Below are 19,949 nucleotides of genomic sequence, written 5' to 3' on the forward strand. Positions count from 1 at the left end.
GGACAGTGAGAGAGAGAGAGAGGCATAGAGAAAGGTCTTCCTTTACCATTTGTTCACCCTCCAATGGCCGCAGCGGCCGGTGCACCGCACTGATCCGAAGCCAGGAGCCAGGTGCCTCCTCCTGGTCTCCTATGCGGGTGTCCACCGCGCCCAACACCCATCCCCACTGTGTGGTGGTTTTTTTTTTTTTTTTTTTTTTTTTTTTTTTTGACAGGCAGAGTGGATAGTGAGAGAGAGAGAGACACAGAGAAAGGTCTTCCTTTTTGCCGTTGGTTCACCCTCCAATGGCCGCTGCGGCCAGCGCATCTCCCTGATCCGAAGCCAGGAAGGAGCAAGGTGCTTCTCCTGGTCTCCCATGCGGGTGCAGGGCACAAGGACTTGGGCCATCCTCCACTGCCTTCCCGGGCCATACCAGAGAGCTGGCCTGGAAGAGGGGCAACTGTGACAGAATCCGGCGCCCTGACCAGGACTAGAACCCGGTGTGCCGGCGCCAAAGGCGGAGGATTAGCCTATTGAGCTGCGGCGCTGGTAGAGAGAGATATCTTTAATCTGCTGGTTCACTTCCCAAATGGCTGCAATGGCCAGGGTTGCCAGGCTGAGACCAGGAGCTTCATCTGGGTCTCCCAGGTGGGTGCAGGGGCCCAAGCTTTCCCAGGCCATTAGCACTGAGCTGGGTGGGAAGTGGAGCAGCCAAGACTCTGGCATCCATATGTCACAGGTGGTGGCTTAACCAGCTATGCCAAAACGCTGGCTCCTGTGTTTTTGTTTTTGTTTTAAAGATTTTGTTTGAAAAAGGCAGAGAGAGAGAGATTGAAAAAGAGAGAGAGAAAGAGATCTTCCATCCACTGGTTGACTGTCCATCCAGGTTGTTAACTGTGTTACTCTGTAACTGGATAGAAAGCAGAGTAGCCAGGATACTATCCAGTGCCCATATGGGATGCAGCATTCCACGTGGTGGCTTAACCTGGTGCTGGCTTATTTAAGTAAATAAATTTATCTGTTAATATGTTTGGAAGGCGGTGATCCAGAATACACTTCTGGCCTATTCTGAATTCCTTCCATAGCACGTAGGACCTCCAGCATGGCTGTGGCACCTGGTACCGTACAAAGATGCCCCTTTGGGGTGGGCATTGGTGAAGACATTGACATTCCGGATCCGGCTCCTCTTCCAGCCCAGCCTCCTGCCGGTGTGCACCTGGGAGGCAGCTGCTGGAGGCTCAGGTGGAGTGCCCAGCTCCTGGCCCAGCCCTGGCTGTTGTGGGCTTGTGGGGAGTGAACCAGTGCTAACCCCCCTCTCCCTGTAGCACACCTCCCCCTTTACTGTGCTCATGTGCGAGTGTTCAGGCGGAGGGGCACTGGCGCTCTGTGGGGTGGGCAAGATCTCAAAGGTCCCCCAAATCCAGCATTGAATCAGGATAAAGTAAGAAGTGCGCAGAGAGCCGAGGAGGGCTGTGGCAGTTGGGCTCCCCAGAAGCTGAGTGGGGAGGTTCATGGGGTGGCTGGCGTAGTGGGGCTGCTGCAGGTGCATGCCTGGCCGCCCCAGTTCCGATTTCCCATCCGGCTCCCTGCTGATGTGCCTGGGAAGGCATCCCTCCCTCCCTCCCTCTCTCTGTAACTCTGCCTTTCAGATGAATAAAATAAAAATGTTTTTGAAAGTTTATGGACTACAGAACCAAAAGATAGGTTTATTCTGTCCGCCATCCCGCCCCCCCCCCCAAGTCCACATATACGTGAGAAGTGCAAAATGCAAACGAGTGTCAGGATGAAACAGGGCGTGGATTTCTTTTTGTTTTTCTTTTTGTTTTTGCACCACAGCTGTATTCTGGGCTCCCTTTTCCATGGACTTTGTGACAGCGTGCAGGCCCCTGGTGTGGCCCCGGGCCCGGGGCCTGGGCTTCCTGTGCACACAGGCCTGGGTATTCCGGGTGAAGGAAGTGGAAGCGATGCAGGCCCGGCCTGTTCCTGTTCCCCCAGGTGTCACGTGCGCGCCCCTGCCTCCCGGTGTTGGGCCCAGCAGCGGTGCCCTGTGCAGAGTCCTCCTGCCTCTTCCCTGCCTCCCCCGCTGCCCTGCAGGTCCCTGACCGCACAGGGTTAGAAGCGGAGTGGACCACACCCCTGAGTCAGGTGTGCCGTCCTTGTGTTTTGTCTTTGTCTGGGCCTCCAGGAAACTGGTGGAAGGTGGTGGTTGCTGCGGGGCCCACTTTTGGGGTGTTCTGTCCGGGTTAGGGGGGAGTGGTTTTCCTGCCAAAAAGACTTTCATTTGAAAGAGTGATAGAGACACTTTGCAGCTGCCCGTAGCCTAGAATGCCACCCTGGTCTCCCATGGGGGTGGCAGGAACCCCGGCTCGCAGACCATCCTCCTGTGTCTTCCAGGCACATTGGCAGGAAGTTGCATCAGAAGCACAGAGCAGCCTGGACTTGGAGCAGACTGGGATGCGAGGGTCCCAAGTGGTGATTCACTTAATTGTAGAACATGTTCGTACCAGCGAGAATTCTTTAAACATTTTTATTCATTTTTCTTTTATCTGAAAGTTGGAAAGAGAGGGAGAGAGGAGAGAGATCGCCCATCTGCTGATCCACTCCTCAAATGCCCGCAGGAGCCAGGAATTCCACCTGGGTCTCCTACGTGGCTGTCAGAGACCCCAGTACCAGGAGAAGCTGGAATCGGAAGTGGAGTTGTGTTAAGTCTGCCTGTGACACCAGCATCCCATATGGGCGCCGGTTCAAAGACTGCTTCACTTCCGATCCAGCTCCCTGCTGTGGCCTGGGAAAGCAGGAGCCAGGTGCTTCTCCTGGTTTCCCATGCGGGTGCAGGGCCCAAGCACTTGGGCCATCCTCCACTGCACTCCCAGGCCACAGAAGAGAGCTGGCCTGGAAGAGGAGCAACTGGGACAGAATCCAGCACCCCGACCAGGACTAGAACCTGGTGTGCTGGCGCCACAGGCAGAGGATTAGCCCACTGAGCCGCGACGCTGGCCAATGGTGCATAATTTCTTTCAATGAATTACTGTTACGGTGTAACAACAGCAAAGAAAGATGACCTCGGTTCTTAGTCTCAAGAAGAATTTCCATGCAGAAAAGACGGAGAAAAGCAAGATTCAGGACCAACCTTAACTGCCTACTAACCAGTCCAACTCCTCAGAATACAACCAAACACAACGTAACACCTAAATATTTCCTGTGTGGTTATAATAGCTCTCTGCTATGACCTGGGAAAGCAATGGAAGATGGCCCAAGTGCTTGGCCCCTGCACTCACGTGGGAGACCTAGAAGAGGCTTCTGTCTTCAGATCTGCTCACCTTCAGCTGTTGGGGCTATCTGGGGAATGAACCAGTGGATGGAAGACCCCTCTCTGCCTCTGTAACTCTGCCTTTAAAATAAATAAATAAAACCTTAAATTCCACCAAAAAAAAAAAAAAAAAAAGAATCTTCTGGGTCCTGGCTTCAGATCGGCCCAGCTCCGGCCATTGCAGCCATTTGGGGGAGTGAACCAACAGATGGAAGACCTCTCTCTGTCTCTACCTCTCTCTATAACTCTGCCTTTCAAATAAATAAAAAGTAAAGTGAAGCTAGGACTCAAACCCAGGTACTCCAGTATGGGATTCAGGCATCCCAAGTGGCATATTAACTCCTGTGCCAAATGCCTGCTCTCCAGTTAGGATTAAAAAAATTTTTTTTCTTTTAGTATATAGAGACCGTGCATTGATTGCATGCATGTTTTGACATGTGTTCATTGCAGAACAGCAATATTGAGCTGATGAACATGCATTGTCTACTTTTGTGTGTTGCACACTAAGTTATTCTTGGTCAATTTCAAGACTATACTACAGTCACCATGTGAATTGCAATTGCACACTTTGGTTTTCAGGGCATTTTTTAAAGTTTGGAACTGCAGAGAAGGGGGCGCTGCATTAACACGAGGCCTCTACTATTTGACATCCTCTGGGAGATTGCTCCTGCCATCAAGCCTTCTCTAAGATTTATTTATTTATTCGAAAGGCAGGGTCACAGAGAGGCAGAGACAGGGGGATCTTCCATTCGCTGGCTCAGTCCCCAAATGGCTATGGCAGTGAGACTGGACAAGGGAGAAGCCAGGAGCCTGGAGCTCCATTCAGGTCTCCCACATGGGTGCGGGGCCCCATGTACTCGGGCCATCTTCCACTGGCTTCCCAGGTGCATTAGCAGGGAGCTGGATGGCAAATGGAGCAGCTGGGACTTGAACCTGGTGTCCATATGGGATGCTGGCATTGTTGGCATTGCAGACGGCTTACCTGCTGCCCCGGAACACAGGCACACAGGCCCCGGAACATAGGCCCCAGGACAATCTCTCTAGCAGTCGAGGCCTGAAAAGCCTGAAAACACAACCCAGCCGCAGCTTCCTTCCCTTGGTGTGCTGCAGCCCCAGCTGTGCGTGCCGACCATCCTGACCGCCCCCACCCCCACCCTGCTGGCCCTTGTGTGTGGTCTTGTTGAGGACAGAAACCAGCGCTGGGCGCCACGCTCTCTAGGGTGGTGGAGGTTGGCCAGACTGGGGAGCCCTTAGCTGTCCCCGTACTGATGTGACGTGGGGAACTTGGGCTTGCCTGAAGGATGAGGAGGCTCAACTGTGTTGAGCTTGTCCACAACATTCCCAAATCAAGAAGTGGCTTTGAAAGTGCTGATTTTTGCTATTCAAAGAACCCGGGGGCTTTGTCTGAAGGGACCCAGAACAGCTTTTACAGCTTAATAAAATTAAATGCAAAAAAACAAAAAATAAAAACAAAAACCAAATGGGGAGTCTGTTTAAAAAAATTCAAAGCGCATAGAAATAGCATGTTTTCGGATAGTTGCAGTGGAAGCTGCGTCATGGGGGAAGTTGTTGGAAATTTGTTGTTTGATGAATTCAGCCTGTGCCGACCTGGCCGCCTCTTTCCTTCTGCCTCCCTCTTCCCAGGCCGGCCAGGGTAGGGCTGTAAGCTGCTCACGCCCGCAGCTGTGGGGGCGGCTTCTGGTGCGGGTTCGGACTCCGCGTTTTAGAACCCGCACTGAGCCACGGAAGACTCTGGTTTTTGGTGTTTCATGGTTGCGCCGTCCACCCTGACCGTGGGTTACCAGTTGACAGTGGACTGCTCCGTGGGCACACAGCCCGGGCCTGCGGCCTCGTGTAGCTGATGCAACGGGTCTCTCTGGCACCCGGCGCTTCTTTGCACAGTGGCAGGGTCCACCTTGTGTCCTGCCCTAGCCCGTCCTTGGCTGTTTCAGTGGCTCGCTTGCTGTCTACATTCTTGCGGACAGCAGTAGTTGTACTTTAAACCTTAAAGGCCGCTCTGATCGCCCTGGGCTCGGACCAGAGTCCTGATGTGTGTGTCCCAGACCACAGATAGTTAGAAAACTAGATTCCTGCAGCCAGCACACAAGCACGGGCTTAGGTAAACCTGCCTACTTTGTATTTTTATTTATTTTTCCTTTTTAACCTCCCCCCCCCCCCCATTCCTTTCCTGCTGAGCCCACATTCCTGTCTTTGTCTCTGCCTGGTATTTTAGAAATTTTGGGAGAGGAAGGCAGTGGGTGGGACATTCTGGGAGCTGGGGGCAGGGAGGGAGGGTGGTCACTTGCAGGGTCAGAGGTCAAGCCTCCTCCATTGAGCTGGGCCAGCCGGATTGTCGCCAGGCCCGAGGGGGCGTGTCCGTGCATCTGCCTGGGAAAGCCCCAAACAGGCCTGGAAGGCCCTGGAATTCCTGCCGCCCAAGGACCTCCTCCCCTCCCCCCCTCCTCTTCCCCTCCCCCTCTCCCTGGAGCTGCTACATTTCTGGCTACTGGGGCCTCTGCACAGCTACACTTCCACTGCCCCAGAGCGGCTCCCCTGCACACCCCTACCTGCCACTCGCGTTTCGTATGTTACCCACTTAGATGGATGACAGGCTGTCCAGCTTCTGCATGGAGTGCAACATCTTCCACAAGCTGTTCTTTTTTTAAAGATTTATTTATTTATTTGAAAGGCAGAGTTACACAGAGAAGGAGAGGTGGAGAGAAAGAGAGGTTCTTCATCCACTGGTTCACTCCCCAATTGGCCGCAGCGGCCAGAGCTGAACCAATTTAAAGCCAGGAGCCAGAAGCTTCTTCCGGGTCTCCCACGTGGGTACAGGGGCCCAAGGACTTGAGCCATCTTCCATTGCTTTCCCAGGTCATAGCAGAGAGCTGGATCAGAAGTGGAGCAGCTAGGATTTGAACTGGTGACCATATGGGATGCCAGCGGCGGCTTTACCCGCTCTGCCCTTCTATAAGTTTTACTCCAGCTTTGAGCCGGAAGATTTAATAAGAATGGATCTCCTGTGTGCTTTGGGACAACGCATTTTATGTGTATGAATTACAGGCACGCTGAGGTTGTTCTACTATTGTTTGCCTGGGCATCCCCCAACCCCATCATCCGTAACGCAGCCTGGACCTGCAGAAACACCGCTTATCCCAGACCACTGTGTGGTCTGAGCTCTCAAGCCTGGGCAAGAGGGCACACTGGGGTCCGGAGCGCTGGACACCCTGCCCTGCCCTGCGGCCCCTGCAGTTTAGGTCATTTCCAGAGCCAGCCAGGCTCTGTGTTATTAGCCTCTGCAAAGCTCACTTCCAAAAATGCCTTGCAGGTTTTGCACAGTGACTGTAGCCGGGAGCCCGGATTCTGGCTTAGAAGCCCTTTGGGTCCTGTTGTCATGTCTGCAGAGAGAGGCTTCCTGGAAGCGGAGGCGACACTTGGCCCTGTCCTGCGCTTTGACCCCTGTGCCAGTTGAAGAGGAACCTTCTGGAGGGTGGTTCAGACGCCGTCCCAAGTGGAGAGAGCGGCGGGAAAGTGCGTGGCTCTAGTACCACGTTGTAAAAATAATGCCGGGGTCTTTTCTCGAATTTATCCAGGCTAACACCTTTTGGTTAGTATTTAGACGTTGCCGTAGAGTTTGGAAAGGATTAGATCATCTGTAAGGGGTATACAGACCTCCTTTTAAAAAGCAATGGGTGGGGAGAGAATGGGAGGGCCAGCATTGTGGCACAGTGGGTGAAGCAGCTGCCTGCAACCCGGCATCCCACGTCGAGTCCTGGCTGCTCCACTTCCAATCCAGCTCCCTGCTAACGCGCCTGGAAAAGCAGCGGAAGATGGCCCCAGTGCTTGGGCCCACCTGGGCAGCCTGGATGGAGTTCTAGGCTCCTAGCTTTGGCCTGGCTAAGCTCCAGCTGTTGCAGCCATTTGGGGGAGTGAACCAGCAGAATGAAGATTTCTCTCTCTGTCCCTGTCCCTGTCCCTGCCCCTGCCTCCCTGCCGGGATTTCCCATTCTGTCCCACCCAGAACTGGCTCTCACCCTAACACAGTGGACCTCTGCGGTGCTCAGCAAGGTGCTTTGTGGTCGGTTCCTGTGTGTGTGTGTGGGCTCCTCAGGAGGCCTGTGGTCTCCCCTCTGTGTTCCAGCCGCCCACAAGCCTGTGAGCACCCCACTGCTTGCCTGTCACTCGTGGTCCTGGTGGGCCCCTCTGCAGCGAACCCCAAATGACCAGGCCAACCCCGCGGCTTTTGGCTGGCTGCTCCCCAGCCGCCCAGAAGCATACGGCATTGACTGCCTCCCGGCTTCACCCCGTGGGAATCGCGTGGCAGGAAGAAGAAAGGCAAGCCGCCCGCTGACCTCGCCGCCTGCCTTCCTGGGAGGAGGATTCTGGGTTTTGCAGCCTTGCTGAACTCCTCCGTGGGGACGGGGGGGCCATTTTTATTGGCTGTCCACCGAGCTTCCCACCGGGGTGGCACAGGACGCCCCCGCCTCCACCAGGCATCAAAAGCTTAGGACTTTGCTGTGTGACGCAGGCCGGTCTCTCATGTCAGGAGGGCGGGTTCATCTCCTCGCTGTCTCTGAAGTGTGGCTGAAGGAAACCGGGGCAGGATGTGGCGGTCAGCCGGCCAGCCCTTCCCCGCCATGATTAGCTGCCTAGGAGGGAAGGAGGCCGAGTGGACGTCGGCTGTGTCTTGTGTGCAGGGTCTCTGCCAGTAGGAGGCGCTTGCTTGCCAGGAAGGGCTGGAGACCAGGCTGCTGCGGGCCCTTTCCTTTCCCCTCCTCCCCGCCACCCCACACCTCTCACGTGTGCCTGTCCCTTCTCTCTGGTCCCCAGGTGCTGCATCTGTACTGTGACACTTGCTCTGTGCCCATCTGTCGCGAGTGCACCATGGGCCGGCACGGGGGCCACAGCTTCATCTACCTCCAGGAGGCGCTGCAGGACTCCAGAGCGCTCACCATCCAGCTGCTGGCCGACGCCCAGCAGGGCCGCCAGGCGATCCAGGTCAGTTCCTCTCCCTCTGCCTTGGGCGGACTCGGGTGTGCGGGGCTGTGCAGGGATGACGGCCAGGTGCTCACAGGTCCCTGGGAGGGGTCCTGCAACCTTGTGACGATGGCAGGGACGTGGCCAGAGTGACCAGTCGGGTACCCAAGCCTGGGCCGCATCACACCACCTGTGAGTTTGCTGCCCAGCCCTCTGGCCGGCCCCCTGGAGGACCTTGGGGTCTTCCAGGGAAGACTGGATACAGACCTACTCTTGGTGAGCACTCAGTGCACGGCTGAGAGAATTGCACAGAAGGTTCAAGGCCTGAACTCTTCCCTGGGTGATCCAGCCCTGGCCTTCCCACCACTTCAGGTTCCGGGGGAGTGCATTGGGGACCTTTGAGAGCTGGCAGAGAGCTCTTCCACAGTTGGGTAGGCATAAAACCCAAAGGGCGAGGTGGACCCCAAGAGTTGGCTCAGGGGCCAGTGCTGTGGCGTAGCAGGTAAAGCCACCGCCTGCAGTGCCAGCATCCAATATGGGCACTGCTGGTTCCAATCCTGGCTGTACCGCTTCTGATCCAGCTCCCTGTTAATATGCCTGGAAAAGCAGTAGAAGATGGCCCAACTCTTTGGGCTCCTGGCTCAAAATTGATTCAGCTCCGGCCATTGTGGCCATTTGGAGAGTGAACCAGTGGATGAAAGACTTCTCCCTCTCTCTCACTCTGCCTTTCAAATAAATAAATAGCTAAAATCTTTTTTTTTTTTTAAGGTACATTGGGAAAGCAGCCACTATCCCACAGAGTAATGTTTTTTTCACGTAAAGAAGTGTTTAGAGGATAAAAATATGAAGAATTTTTTTCCTTTAAAGTCAGCGGGTCCCTTCCCGAACACCTGCAGCCCACGGCTGGGCCAGGCAGAGGGTGGCCCCCTGGGAGGCAGCCACAGTGCCTCCCGTGTAGAAGACCTGGACTGAGTTCCTGGTCTTTGGCCTTGGTCCCAGCTGTGTTGGGTATTTGGTGGTTCAGGGTGTGGACCGGGAGATGAGAGCCCACCCCACCCCCACCCCTGCCTCTCAAATTAATGAAAATTTTTATATAAAAGTCCAGAGGTAAAGGGTAGTCTTGGAACCATTCCCTTCTGGCAAACCGTTCAGAAGTGTCAGTCTTCGTTCTCCTGGCCCAGAATGCCCGCGGGAGCTCCAGACACCGCTGTAGATAGTTGAAGCAGACGTGCTCGCTCGCTTTCTCTCTCCCCTCTCCTTCCTCAGAAAGGCAGGTTTTCTTTTTTGTTTGTTTCTGTTTTTGTTTTTGTTTATTCCCCAAATGCCAGCAACAGCCAGATCTGGCCCGTGCTGGAGCCAGGAGCTCCATCCATTTCCACAAGGTGTAGGAGCTCAAGCCTTCACCGTTCACTGCCTTCCAGGCACATTAGCAGGAAGCTGGATCAGAAGCACAGGCGTAGCCTGGACTTGAACCAGGCACCTCCATGTAGGACGAGGGCATCCCAAGCCGCCTTCTTTTTGAAGATTTTTTTTTTTTAACGTATTTGATAGGTAGAGTTACGGAGGGAGATGGGAGAGAGACAGAGGTCTTCCATCTGCTGGTTTACTTCCCCGGCTAGGACTGTCCCAGGCTGAAGCCAGGAGCTTCTTCCAGGTCTCTCAAGGGTGCAGCAGGGGCCCAAATGCTTGAGCCCTCTTCCACTGCTTTCCCAGGCGCGTTAGCAAGGACCGGGATCGGAAGCGGAGCGGCCATCACCCATAAGGGATGCCAGAGCCCAAGGCAGCGACTTTACCTGCTACACCACCCTGCCAGCCCCCCAAGCTTAAACTTCCCACAATGTCTGCCCATCCTCCTGCCTTTTAAGGAAAGCTCCCAGAAGTCTTGTGCTACGTTTGCATTTACATCTCCTTGACCAACACCCAGGCCTGTGGCCAGGTGCGCTGCAAGGGGGTTTTCAGTCCGAGCTCACCACATCCTTGAGTAAGACGAACTTCTATTGCTGTTGGTATCTGGTCAGGTCTTCTCACTGGCATCTCTCCCTGTTTCCTGCCCTCCTCTCTTCACCCCTTCCCCTGGAGTGTTAGGAAAATGCTTAGGGTTGAATATACCACGAGACGATCAGACATCTTTCCAGGCCCGCAACTGTGAAGGGGAACGTGCACATTGGCAGCCATGGAGATCCAGCTCGCGTGGGTCAGGCTTCAGGGACCCAGGGCCCGAGCCTTGGTGCCCGCAGTGAGTCACACAGCTCTGTCTTGCTGCACACGCGGCCTTCACCCTGGAAGTGCGAGAAGGGAGACAATCGTTCACCTCCCCAGGCCTGTCCTGTCCCACAAAGCCGCCCGCATGGAGACAGAGTCCCTGTTCTGTTTCCCCCACCTGTGGAGGTGGGCATCAGGAGAGGCCAGACCGGCCAGGTCTGAAATCCCAGGGCCTTTCTCCATTCCGCTCTGTGCACCCGGCCCCGGGACTGGCTGTTAGAATTGCCTGGTCCCTGTGGACCCAGTGAATGAGCAGGGACAGACCCCAAAGCGCAGTCCGAGGCTGCAGGTTAGGTTCATGTTCAGTCCCTCCCACCTTGGCACGGCCCTGTCACAGGTGTTCGGCCGTATGTCTGGACTCGGGACAGCTGGGGGATGATGGGCTGTGACTTCCACTCGGCAGCTGTGTGTGGGAAAAGGCTTCCGGGTGCAGTCCCTGTTTCCCGTCCAGGGGCCCGCCCCTCTCTGTTAGGTCCCCCTCTGTCTTGATGATAACTGTGCAGTCCCGGGAGACCCCGCAGTTTTTGCTTTTCTCTGCTGCTTTTGGGCTCACGTTTCTCTGTTTGTGTTGGTGCCCAGAGGCTTGAGGTTCTCGGCTCTTCTCCTGCATGCCGGCTCTGCATTGAACCTCCCTGGGGCGCTCCTCTGGTCCTGGGCGCCCGTTTCCCTCCGATCTTGATGTTCTCATCTGCTTGGTTCTTCCTTCCTTCGACTTCGAAAGGCAGAGACAGCTGGGAACTTACCCAAGTCTGCCACCTGGGTGGCCGGGACCTAGGGACTGGAGCCATCACCTGCTTCCCAGCAGGAAGCAGCCAAGGCTGAAACCCAGGCCCTTCAGGCCCACATACGTGGCATCTTACCAGTTGGGCCAGCCCTCTCCCATTTCTTTCCAAGATTGACTTGTGTATTAGTGGTAAGCCGCCGACAAATAGTTTTGGGGAAGAAGTAATACGTATTGAAGGCACATATCCCTGTTGGATACCTAGCTTCGATCCACTATTATTAAATCGCCCGAGTCAGATGTCCAGCGGACGGCCGAGCCGCACATGTTGTCCTGAGCTCTAGGATACCCAGAGGTCGCTCTGGGGAATCTCCCCCATTGTGAGGGGCCGGAGCGCCCACTGCAAGCCCACGCACCTCACCAGCCCCTTAGGACTGATGCTTGGCCCCCTTGCTGAAGGTGTGGAACCTTTCACCCTTTGGTGTAATGAAAGGATTTCCTGAGATGCACAGATTCCCTGGCGACAGCGAGTGGTGCTCTACGTTACAAAGTCCACGTTCTTGACCATGTTCCATGTATTTGAGCTGCCGTAGTAAGACAACACCTTTGTTTTTTGTACATAAACTAGCGATGAAAGTAGAAAGCTGGCAATTTTAAGATGAATTCTCATTTCAAAGATGTTAAATGTGATTAAGATACCCCTGTAGGGGCTGGCACTGTGGCGTAGTGGGTAAAGCCACTGCCTGCAATACCAGCATCCCATAGGGGTTCTGGTTCAAGTCCCAGCTGCTCCACTTCTAATCCATCTCTCTGCTAATGGTACCTGTGATGGCCCAAGTCCTTGGGCCTCTGCATCCATGTGGGGAACCCGGATGAAGCACCAGGCTTTGACCTGGCCCAGTCCCAGCCATTGTGGCCACTTGTGGAGTGAGCCGGGGGATGGAAGATCCCCCTCTGTAACTCTCACCTTCCAAATAAATAAGAATAAATATTTTTTTAAAAAAAGTACCGGGGCCAGTGCTGGCATCCCATTTGGATGCCGGTTCGAGTCCTGGCTGCTCCACTTCCGATCCAGCTCCCGGCTATGGCCCAAGTGCTTGGGCCCCTGCACCCACATGGGAGACCCAGAAGAAACTCTTGGCTCCTGGGAGTGAACCAGCAGATGGAAAACCTCTCTCTCTCTCTCTCTCTCTGTGTATGTGTGTGTGTGTAACTCTGACTTCCAAATAAATAAATAAGTAAAAAAAAAATTTTTGAAGTACCATTGAGACCAGATTGCAGTAGCTTCCTGTGTCTAGTCTGATGGCCTGGGAGTGTGTTCTGATAACTGACCAGCAGGATACTTTATTTTTAAGATTTATTTATTTATTTTAAAGAGTTACAGAGAGAGGGGGGAAGAGACAGAGAGCTGCCCTCTGCTGTTTAACTCCCCAGATGGCTGCAACGGCCAGGGCTTGGCCAGGCCAAAGCCAGGTGCTTTTTTTAAGATTTATTATTTGTATGTTAGAAAGGCACAGCATATCAGAGAGAGAGGGCTTCCATCTGCTGTTTCACTCCCCAGATGGCCACACAACCAAGGCTTGGCCAGGCCAACGCCAGGAACTCCCTCCAGGTCTCTCATGTGGGTGGTTGGGGCCCAGATACTTAGGTCATCATCTTCCGTCCCCTTCTCAGGTGCATTAGCAGGGAGCTAAGTGGGCAAACAACTAGGATGCAGTAAGAGACGCCTACATCACAAGTGCTGGCTTAACCCAGCGTGCACAACACTGGCTCGATTCCTGGTTTCTGGCTGCAACGTGGGTTTCTATTTTGTAGGTCGGGCCAGGCCACAGTGAGGAAATGTATCTGGGCTTCCCACCCACCTACAAGCTCCAGGGCCCGACAGCGCCAGCCCCCTTGGTGGTAAACTTTATGTCACATGTACATTACTGTGTCACATGTACGCTACGAAGCATGGCCAGGCCTGGGTCGTGACCCGAAGGCTGGGACAGAATTCCAAGGGTTGCGTTTCCCCTGCATTTACCCCTCCCCAAGCTTGGAGGGGATTTGAACCTTGGGTTCCCTGGGCCGACCAATGCTGACCAGGCTGATTTGCCGGGACCGTCCCAGTTTCAGCCCCGTACTACACCCAGCACCCCCTCACTCAGCCCAGGGCCCACTGGGTGATGGCTGACCCAGAATGCTCCTAAGCCCAGTCAGGCCCTGAGCCCCTCGTCATTTGGTGACCTGCCCACTGTGGGGCAACGTCAGCATCCCACATCAGCGTGCTGGTTTCAATCGTGGTTGCTTTGCTTCCAATCCACCTCCCTGCTAATGCACCTGGGAAAGCCACGAAAGGTGGCCCCTGACATCCGCGTGGGAGGCCAGGATGGAGTTGCTGGCTCCTGGCTTTGGCCGGGACAAGCCCCAGCTATTAACGACCATTTCAGGAATGAAGCAGCAGATGGAAGCTTCTCTCTCTCTCTCTCTCTCTCTCTCTCTCTCTCTCTCTACTGTCACTCTGTCTTTCAAATAGATTTTTTTTAATGTGAAAAACTGTTGCACCATTAGCCAGTTTGTTACCCCTGATTTAATACCTCAGTACCTTAAATCTTTGTGGCTTTTCAAGACACATCATGTAATATTAACGAAGACACCAGGCCTTCTGTCTGGATTAATTTTTTATGAACAGTAATACGTCTGATTAAGCTGGCAGATTGGCTGGGGCTGGTGCGAGGAGGGTGTGTGGTGGGGTTGTGGGGATGGCCTCTGGCACGCAGCGTCCACCTTCTGTCTAGCATCTGTGTCGCATCCATGATAGTCCCAGTGTGAGCTTGGAGTTGGTTCTGATTGGGACGAGCTGTGTTACTAATGACATAACAAGAGTGTGACGGATGACCAGCTAGCGTAAGCAGTGCCATGTACCTGTCCTGTAGGGTGTTGGCGAGTGGCTGCCGTGCCCAGGGCGGGGTGAGTGGTGGCTTTGCTGTGTCCCCGTGGTCCTGACATCCAGAGTACAGTGCCAGTTCCCCTACAGAGGAATCTAGCTCCTCCCGGAAACTCCTGGGGTTACCTGGCAGAGGTAGGGGTCTCCCCTGAAGGCGCACCTGCTTTCTAAGAAGGTGGCCTGGAGACTCAGGCTGCAGGGTGCCAGTGTGCGTGTTTGGTCTCGCCAACGCCTCAAGGTTGTTTTGCTCTTCCAGCTGAGCATCGAGCAGGCCCAGACCGTGGCCGAACAGGTGGAGATGAAGGCAAAGGTGGTCCAGTCCGAGGTGAAGGCCGTGACTGCGAGGCACAAGAAGGCCCTGGAGGAGCGCGAGTGCGAGCTGCTGTGGAAGGTAAGGGGGCCGGGTGCGCCCTCCCAGCCTGCCGCCGGGGCTCCCTCCCAGCTCCACCTTTGGAACACCGGGTCACTGTCCAGGAAGTGGCCCTGGGCAGGAAGATGCAGGGTGGGCCGTTGGAGCGCCCCCTGGAGCATGGTGGGTGCCATGGTGTCTTGCAGCAACACGAAGCCTTCCAGAAGGCGCTCAGTGGCCAAGCGGGAAGGGCCTCCGGCTCTCTCTTACGCGCACAATCAGAGCTGTTGTTCGGGGAAGCGGGCAGCCTGCTAGGAAGCGCCTTATTTTTGGTGTCCTGGCTGGTCACACTTCCTGAGCCAGTTTTCCACTTGGGAGGGCAGTGGGTTCGTGCCCTTTCTTCCTGTCGGGGCAGGAACACTGGTGTGCTGTGGAGATAAAATCGGCTGGGGAGACCGCGCCACCCCACCCCACCCCACCCCACCCACGTCTGCAGCCACCTCTCCTTCTCTGGTGCGTGTCCCTGAGCCGGAGGAGGGAGGGCGCCTCGTGCCCACCCAGGGCCCCGGCGCCCGTGATTGTGTCCTTTTGATCTCCGTGTCCTGCGAGGGTAGGGGTGACCTTGGCTAACCACTGTGCTCTCAAATGGCCTGCCAAAGCTACCCCGGATTGTTCGTCCCAGTTTCCCGTTTAACCAGCCTCCCCACTGCTTTCCTGCCCCCTGTGTCCTCTGGGGGGGCCTTGGCTGAGTTGCTTGCTGTCTGGCCAGCGGGTCGGGTTCACCTCCGATCTCATTCGGCATCGTGCCGGTCGCTCGCAGACACCCCGATGTCCCCGTGGCCCTGCCCACCTCACGCCACTCACAACCGTTCATTGTAACCGAGAGGGGCCCGCTGCCTGCAAGCTGAGCCCGGCGGGGAGCTCTGCCCCGGACCTGCTCTCCTGCGTGTCCTGATGAAAAAGGCCATTGTGTGCGGGGCTTCTGCAGCTCTCCCCTTGGTGGCCTCCCGTCCCGGGAGGCTGCCCCGCTGTCCCCTCTCTAAGGCACTCTGTGGGTGGGGGAGTGGGCCAGGGAGGAAATCAAGTTTGGCTCCAGGTGACGTGTGCTTGGGGGACAAAGAAGGGGCCTTCTCCTTGGCATACTTGGCTGTGTCTGTTTGCCTGATAGACCCCAACATGAGCTTACTCCTGCTGGACACAGCAGCCTCACGGGACCCTGGCTCTGGCTGTGCACGCTCACCCCCGTGCTGGGGGGGGAGGGGGTGCTCCCTTTCTCTCTGACCCCTCCCGCCTGCTTCTGTCTGGACGGGTGTCTGTGCCTTGGGCTGCATTTTCTTGTGTCCCCTGGGTTATCGAACATTCAGCTATAGGAGCGCGGGGCTGCTGCGCTTCGTTGTAGTGCCTGATAAACTGCCAGTGCCCTCGGCTACTTCTGGGGTGATTCAGGGGTCAGAACCAAGGGCGGAGGTCTGGCCAGGAGTCGGAGGGAGAGACAAAGCGTCTGTCTTCTCCGGACTCACAGGGGCCCCCCTGCGCCCACATCCTGGTTGCAGAATGAGCTGATGCAGGAGCGCGAGTGGGAAATCTGCTTCCCCGAGGTGTGCACCTGTGCTCGGTTGTCAGGGCCCTGGGCGGGGCAGCCGAGGTGGTGGGGTAGCTGCACCCAGCCCCCTTAGTAAGGGAGGCTGTTGAGAACTGGAATGGGAAAACATGGGGCAATTACTTTTTCACTGATATACACGCAACCGCTCCACCCGAATCCTGTGGCCGGAGGACCTCAGGTGGGAATCGCGCCGGCAGGTTGGCGTTAAGGTCCGTGTGCGTGTGAGTCGCGCTGCGCCCTGCAGTAGCACAGGCGAGGACGGGGACTTGCTGTCTGCGTGGAGGCTCAGTTCTCTCCGTGCACCTGTGTGTGCGAGAGACAGATCTGTCTCGGGTTCCTGTGTAGCTTCAGTCTTGGTGGTACAGGCTGGCCTTGCAGCCCAGTGCATGGGAAGGTCCTGTGGTTGGGCCTCTTTGTCTCCACCATCACAGCCACCTCTGTCGCCTAAGCCACGCTCATCCCCCGCCTGGGTGTCGTCGTTTGTCCCCATCCAGCACACCTAACCCACAGCCCATTGTTTAATAACACGAATCGATTCACCTGACCACATGCCACCCCCCAGATACCAGTGTTTTTTTTTTTTTTTTTTTTTTTTAATTTTTGACAGGCAGAGTGGACAGTGAGAGAGAGACAGAGAGAACGGTCTTCCTTTTGCCATTGGTTCACCCTCCAATGGCCGCCGCGGTAGCGCGCTGCGGCCGGCGCACCGCGCTGTTCCGATGGCAGGAGCCAGGTGCTTCTCCTGGTCTCCCATGGGGTGCAGAGCCCAAACACTTGGGCCGTCCTCCACTGCACTCCCTGGCCACAGCAGAGAGCTGGCCTGGAAGAGGGGCAACCGGGACAGGATCGGTGCCCCGACCGGGACTAGAACCCAGTGTGCCGGCGCCGCAAGGCGGAGGATTAGCCTGTTGAGCCACGGCGCCGGCCGATACCAGTGTTTTGTAAAATGCTGAGCGATCGTCCTTATCCTGATTTTGGAGCCTGGTATCTCTCTCCCTCCCTTCTCTCTCTCCCTCCCTTCTCTCTCTCTCTCTCTCTCACACACACACACACACACACACACACAGGGTTGTCTGTCTATGGGGGTTGGTTCTGGGACACCCCCCCACACACACACAGATGCCAAAACCCATGCAAACACAAGTCCCTTGTAAAATGGGGCTGCACACATTCTTTGTACACTTTACCTCATTTCTAGATGGCTGTGCTGTGTTAGACCGTTTTGTTTAGGGAATAGTGATTTTTAAAATGCTTGTACGTAATCAGTACAAATACAATATTTTTCTCATTTTTTTGAAATTTATAGATAGAGCAACAGAGAGAAATGCCAAGACAGGAGTTCTTCCATCTGCCGCGTCACTCCCCCTAATGCCAACCACAGCCAAGGCTAGGCCAGGCCACCAGCATGGGTGGCAGAGGCTCATGTACTTGGTTTACCATCTGCTGGTTTCCCAGGCTCCTTAGCAGGGAGCTGGATTGGAAGCAGAGCAGCCAGGGCTCAAACCAGCATTCTGATATGGGATGCCGTTGGCTGCAGGTGGCAGCTTTGTCCACTGTGCCCCAGTGCCAGCCCTGCCAATATTTTGGACCCTTTCTCCATTGTCAAGGTTCAACAAGGGCCCCCCCTTCCCCCTTCATTCCAGGATCGTTTGTTGTGTTGAATCCTCGTGTCTTTGACCAGACATCTTCTGTAACCAGGAATGGTTCTTCAGCCCTTTCTGCTCTGTTGTTGTTTCTCTGGGTTTTCTTCTTTTTAAGTTGACTATTTAACAATTTTATTTATTCAAAAGGCAGAAAGAAAGAGATCACGATGTTCCATCTGCTGATTCTCTCCCTCAAATGCCTGCAGCAGCTCAGGCCAGGCCAGGCCGGAGCTGGGGGTGGGGAACTCGGTCCAGGTCTCCCTCATTGGGGGCGGCAGGCAGGGGCCCATCCACAGGAAGCCAGACACACCTGCACCCAGACGCTCTGATACGGGATGTGGACCCTGGGGTTTCGGGGAGGCGCAGTCCGGTTCTCCTTGGTGTGGGTTCCCCTGTGACCTGCCCGCCGGAGTCGCGTTTGCGGTGCCTGGTGCTAAGCCTCTGTCCTCTCTCTCCGCCTTTCTTCCCAGGTGGAGAAGATCCGGCAGGTGAAGGCCAAGTCTCTGTACCTGCAGGTGGAGAAGCTGCGGCAGCACCTCAACAAGCTGGAGAGCACCATCAGCGCCGTGCAGCAGGTGCTGGAGGAGGGCAGGGCGCTGGACATCCTGCTCGCCCGAGACCGGATGCTGGCCCAGGTGCAGGAGCTGAAGACCGTGCGCAGCCTGCTGCAGCCCCAGGAGGACGACCGGGTCATGTTCACGCCCCCCGACCAGGCCCTGTACCTTGCCATCAAGTCCTTTGGCTTCGTCAGCAGCGGGGCCTTCGCGCCTCTCACCAAGGCCACCGGCGATGGCCTCAAGCGGGCCCTCCAGGGGAAGGTGGCCTCATTCACGGTCATCGGCTACGACCATGACGGTGAGCCGCGCCTCTCGGGAGGGGACCTCATGTCGGCCGTGGTCCTGGGCCCCGATGGCAACCTGTTCGGCGCGGAAGTGAGCGACCAGCAGAACGGGACGTACGTGGTGAGCTACCGGCCACAGCTGGAGGGCGAGCACCTGGTGTCGGTGACCATGTGCAACCAGCACATCGAGAACAGCCCCTTCAAGGTGGTGGTCAAGTCGGGCCGCAGCTACGTGGGCATCGGGCTCCCGGGCCTGAGCTTCGGCAGCGAGGGCGACAGCGACGGCAAGCTGTGCCGCCCCTGGGGCGTGAGCGTCGACAAGGAGGGCTACATCGTCGTGGCCGACCGCAGCAACAACCGTATCCAGGTGTTCAAGCCCTGCGGCTCCTTCCACCACAAGTTCGGCACCCTGGGCTCCCGGCCCGGGCAGTTCGACCGGCCCGCCGGCGTGGCCTGCGACGCCTCGCGCCGGATCGTGGTGGCCGACAAGGACAATCATCGCATCCAGATCTTCACCTTCGAGGGCCAGTTCCTGCTCAAGTTCGGGGAGAAGGGCACCAAGAACGGGCAGTTCAACTACCCTTGGGACGTGGCGGTGAATTCCGAGGGCAAGATCCTGGTCTCGGACACCCGGAACCACCGGATCCAGCTGTTCGGGCCCGACGGGGTCTTCCTGAATAAGTACGGCTTCGAGGGCGCCCTCTGGAAGCACTTTGACTCGCCGCGGGGTGTGGCCTTCAACCACGAGGGCCACCTGGTGGTCACCGACTTCAACAACCACCGGCTCCTGGTCATTCACCCCGACTGCCAGTCAGCGCGCTTCCTGGGCTCGGAGGGCACGGGCAACGGGCAGTTCCTGCGCCCGCAGGGCGTGGCCGTGGACCAGGAGGGGCGCATCGTCGTGGCCGATTCCAGGAACCACCGGGTCCAGATGTTTGAGTCCAACGGCAGCTTCCTGTGCAAGTTCGGCGCCCAGGGCAGCGGCTTCGGGCAGATGGACCGCCCGTCCGGCATCGCCATCACCCCCGACGGCATGATCGTGGTGGTAGACTTCGGCAACAATCGAATCCTCATCTTCTAATCGCAGTGGCTCGGGTTCCGTGCTGGGGGGGGGGTTGGGCGTGCACACTCGCGTGTCTGTCTGTCTCTATCTCCTCTCTCCCTCTCTCCCTCTCTCTCTCTCTCTCTCTGTTTTTGAATTTCAAAGAAGAAACCATCTCAGGGAAATTTTTTTTTTCTTTTCTTTGTCTAAAGAGAACAAGAGAAGTACAGCATTGCTTGAGTCCTACCTCATCTTTATTTCTTTACAGATGAATGTAACGTGTCCTTTGCACAGGG

At 56.0% G+C, this 19,949-nt stretch overlaps 1 protein-coding gene across 1 annotated transcript in view; it reads left to right on the top strand.

Annotated features, from left to right (window-relative positions):
• Positions 1–19,692, top strand: part of TRIM71 (tripartite motif containing 71) — a 60,224-nt gene extending 40,532 nt beyond the window's left edge. Inside the window, exons 2-4 of the mRNA XM_062179511.1 lie at positions 8,120–8,287; positions 14,432–14,566; positions 18,241–19,692. Coding sequence (XP_062035495.1) covers positions 8,120–8,287; positions 14,432–14,566; positions 18,241–19,692 — 1,755 coding nt within the window. The remainder of the gene's footprint in view (positions 1–8,119; positions 8,288–14,431; positions 14,567–18,240) is intronic.
• The last annotated feature ends 257 nt before the right edge of the window (positions 19,693–19,949 follow it).

Source organism: Lepus europaeus, chromosome 2 (genome assembly GCF_033115175.1).
Source record: "Lepus europaeus isolate LE1 chromosome 2, mLepTim1.pri, whole genome shotgun sequence".
In the NCBI taxonomy this organism is placed as follows: Eukaryota; Metazoa; Chordata; class Mammalia; order Lagomorpha; family Leporidae; genus Lepus; species Lepus europaeus.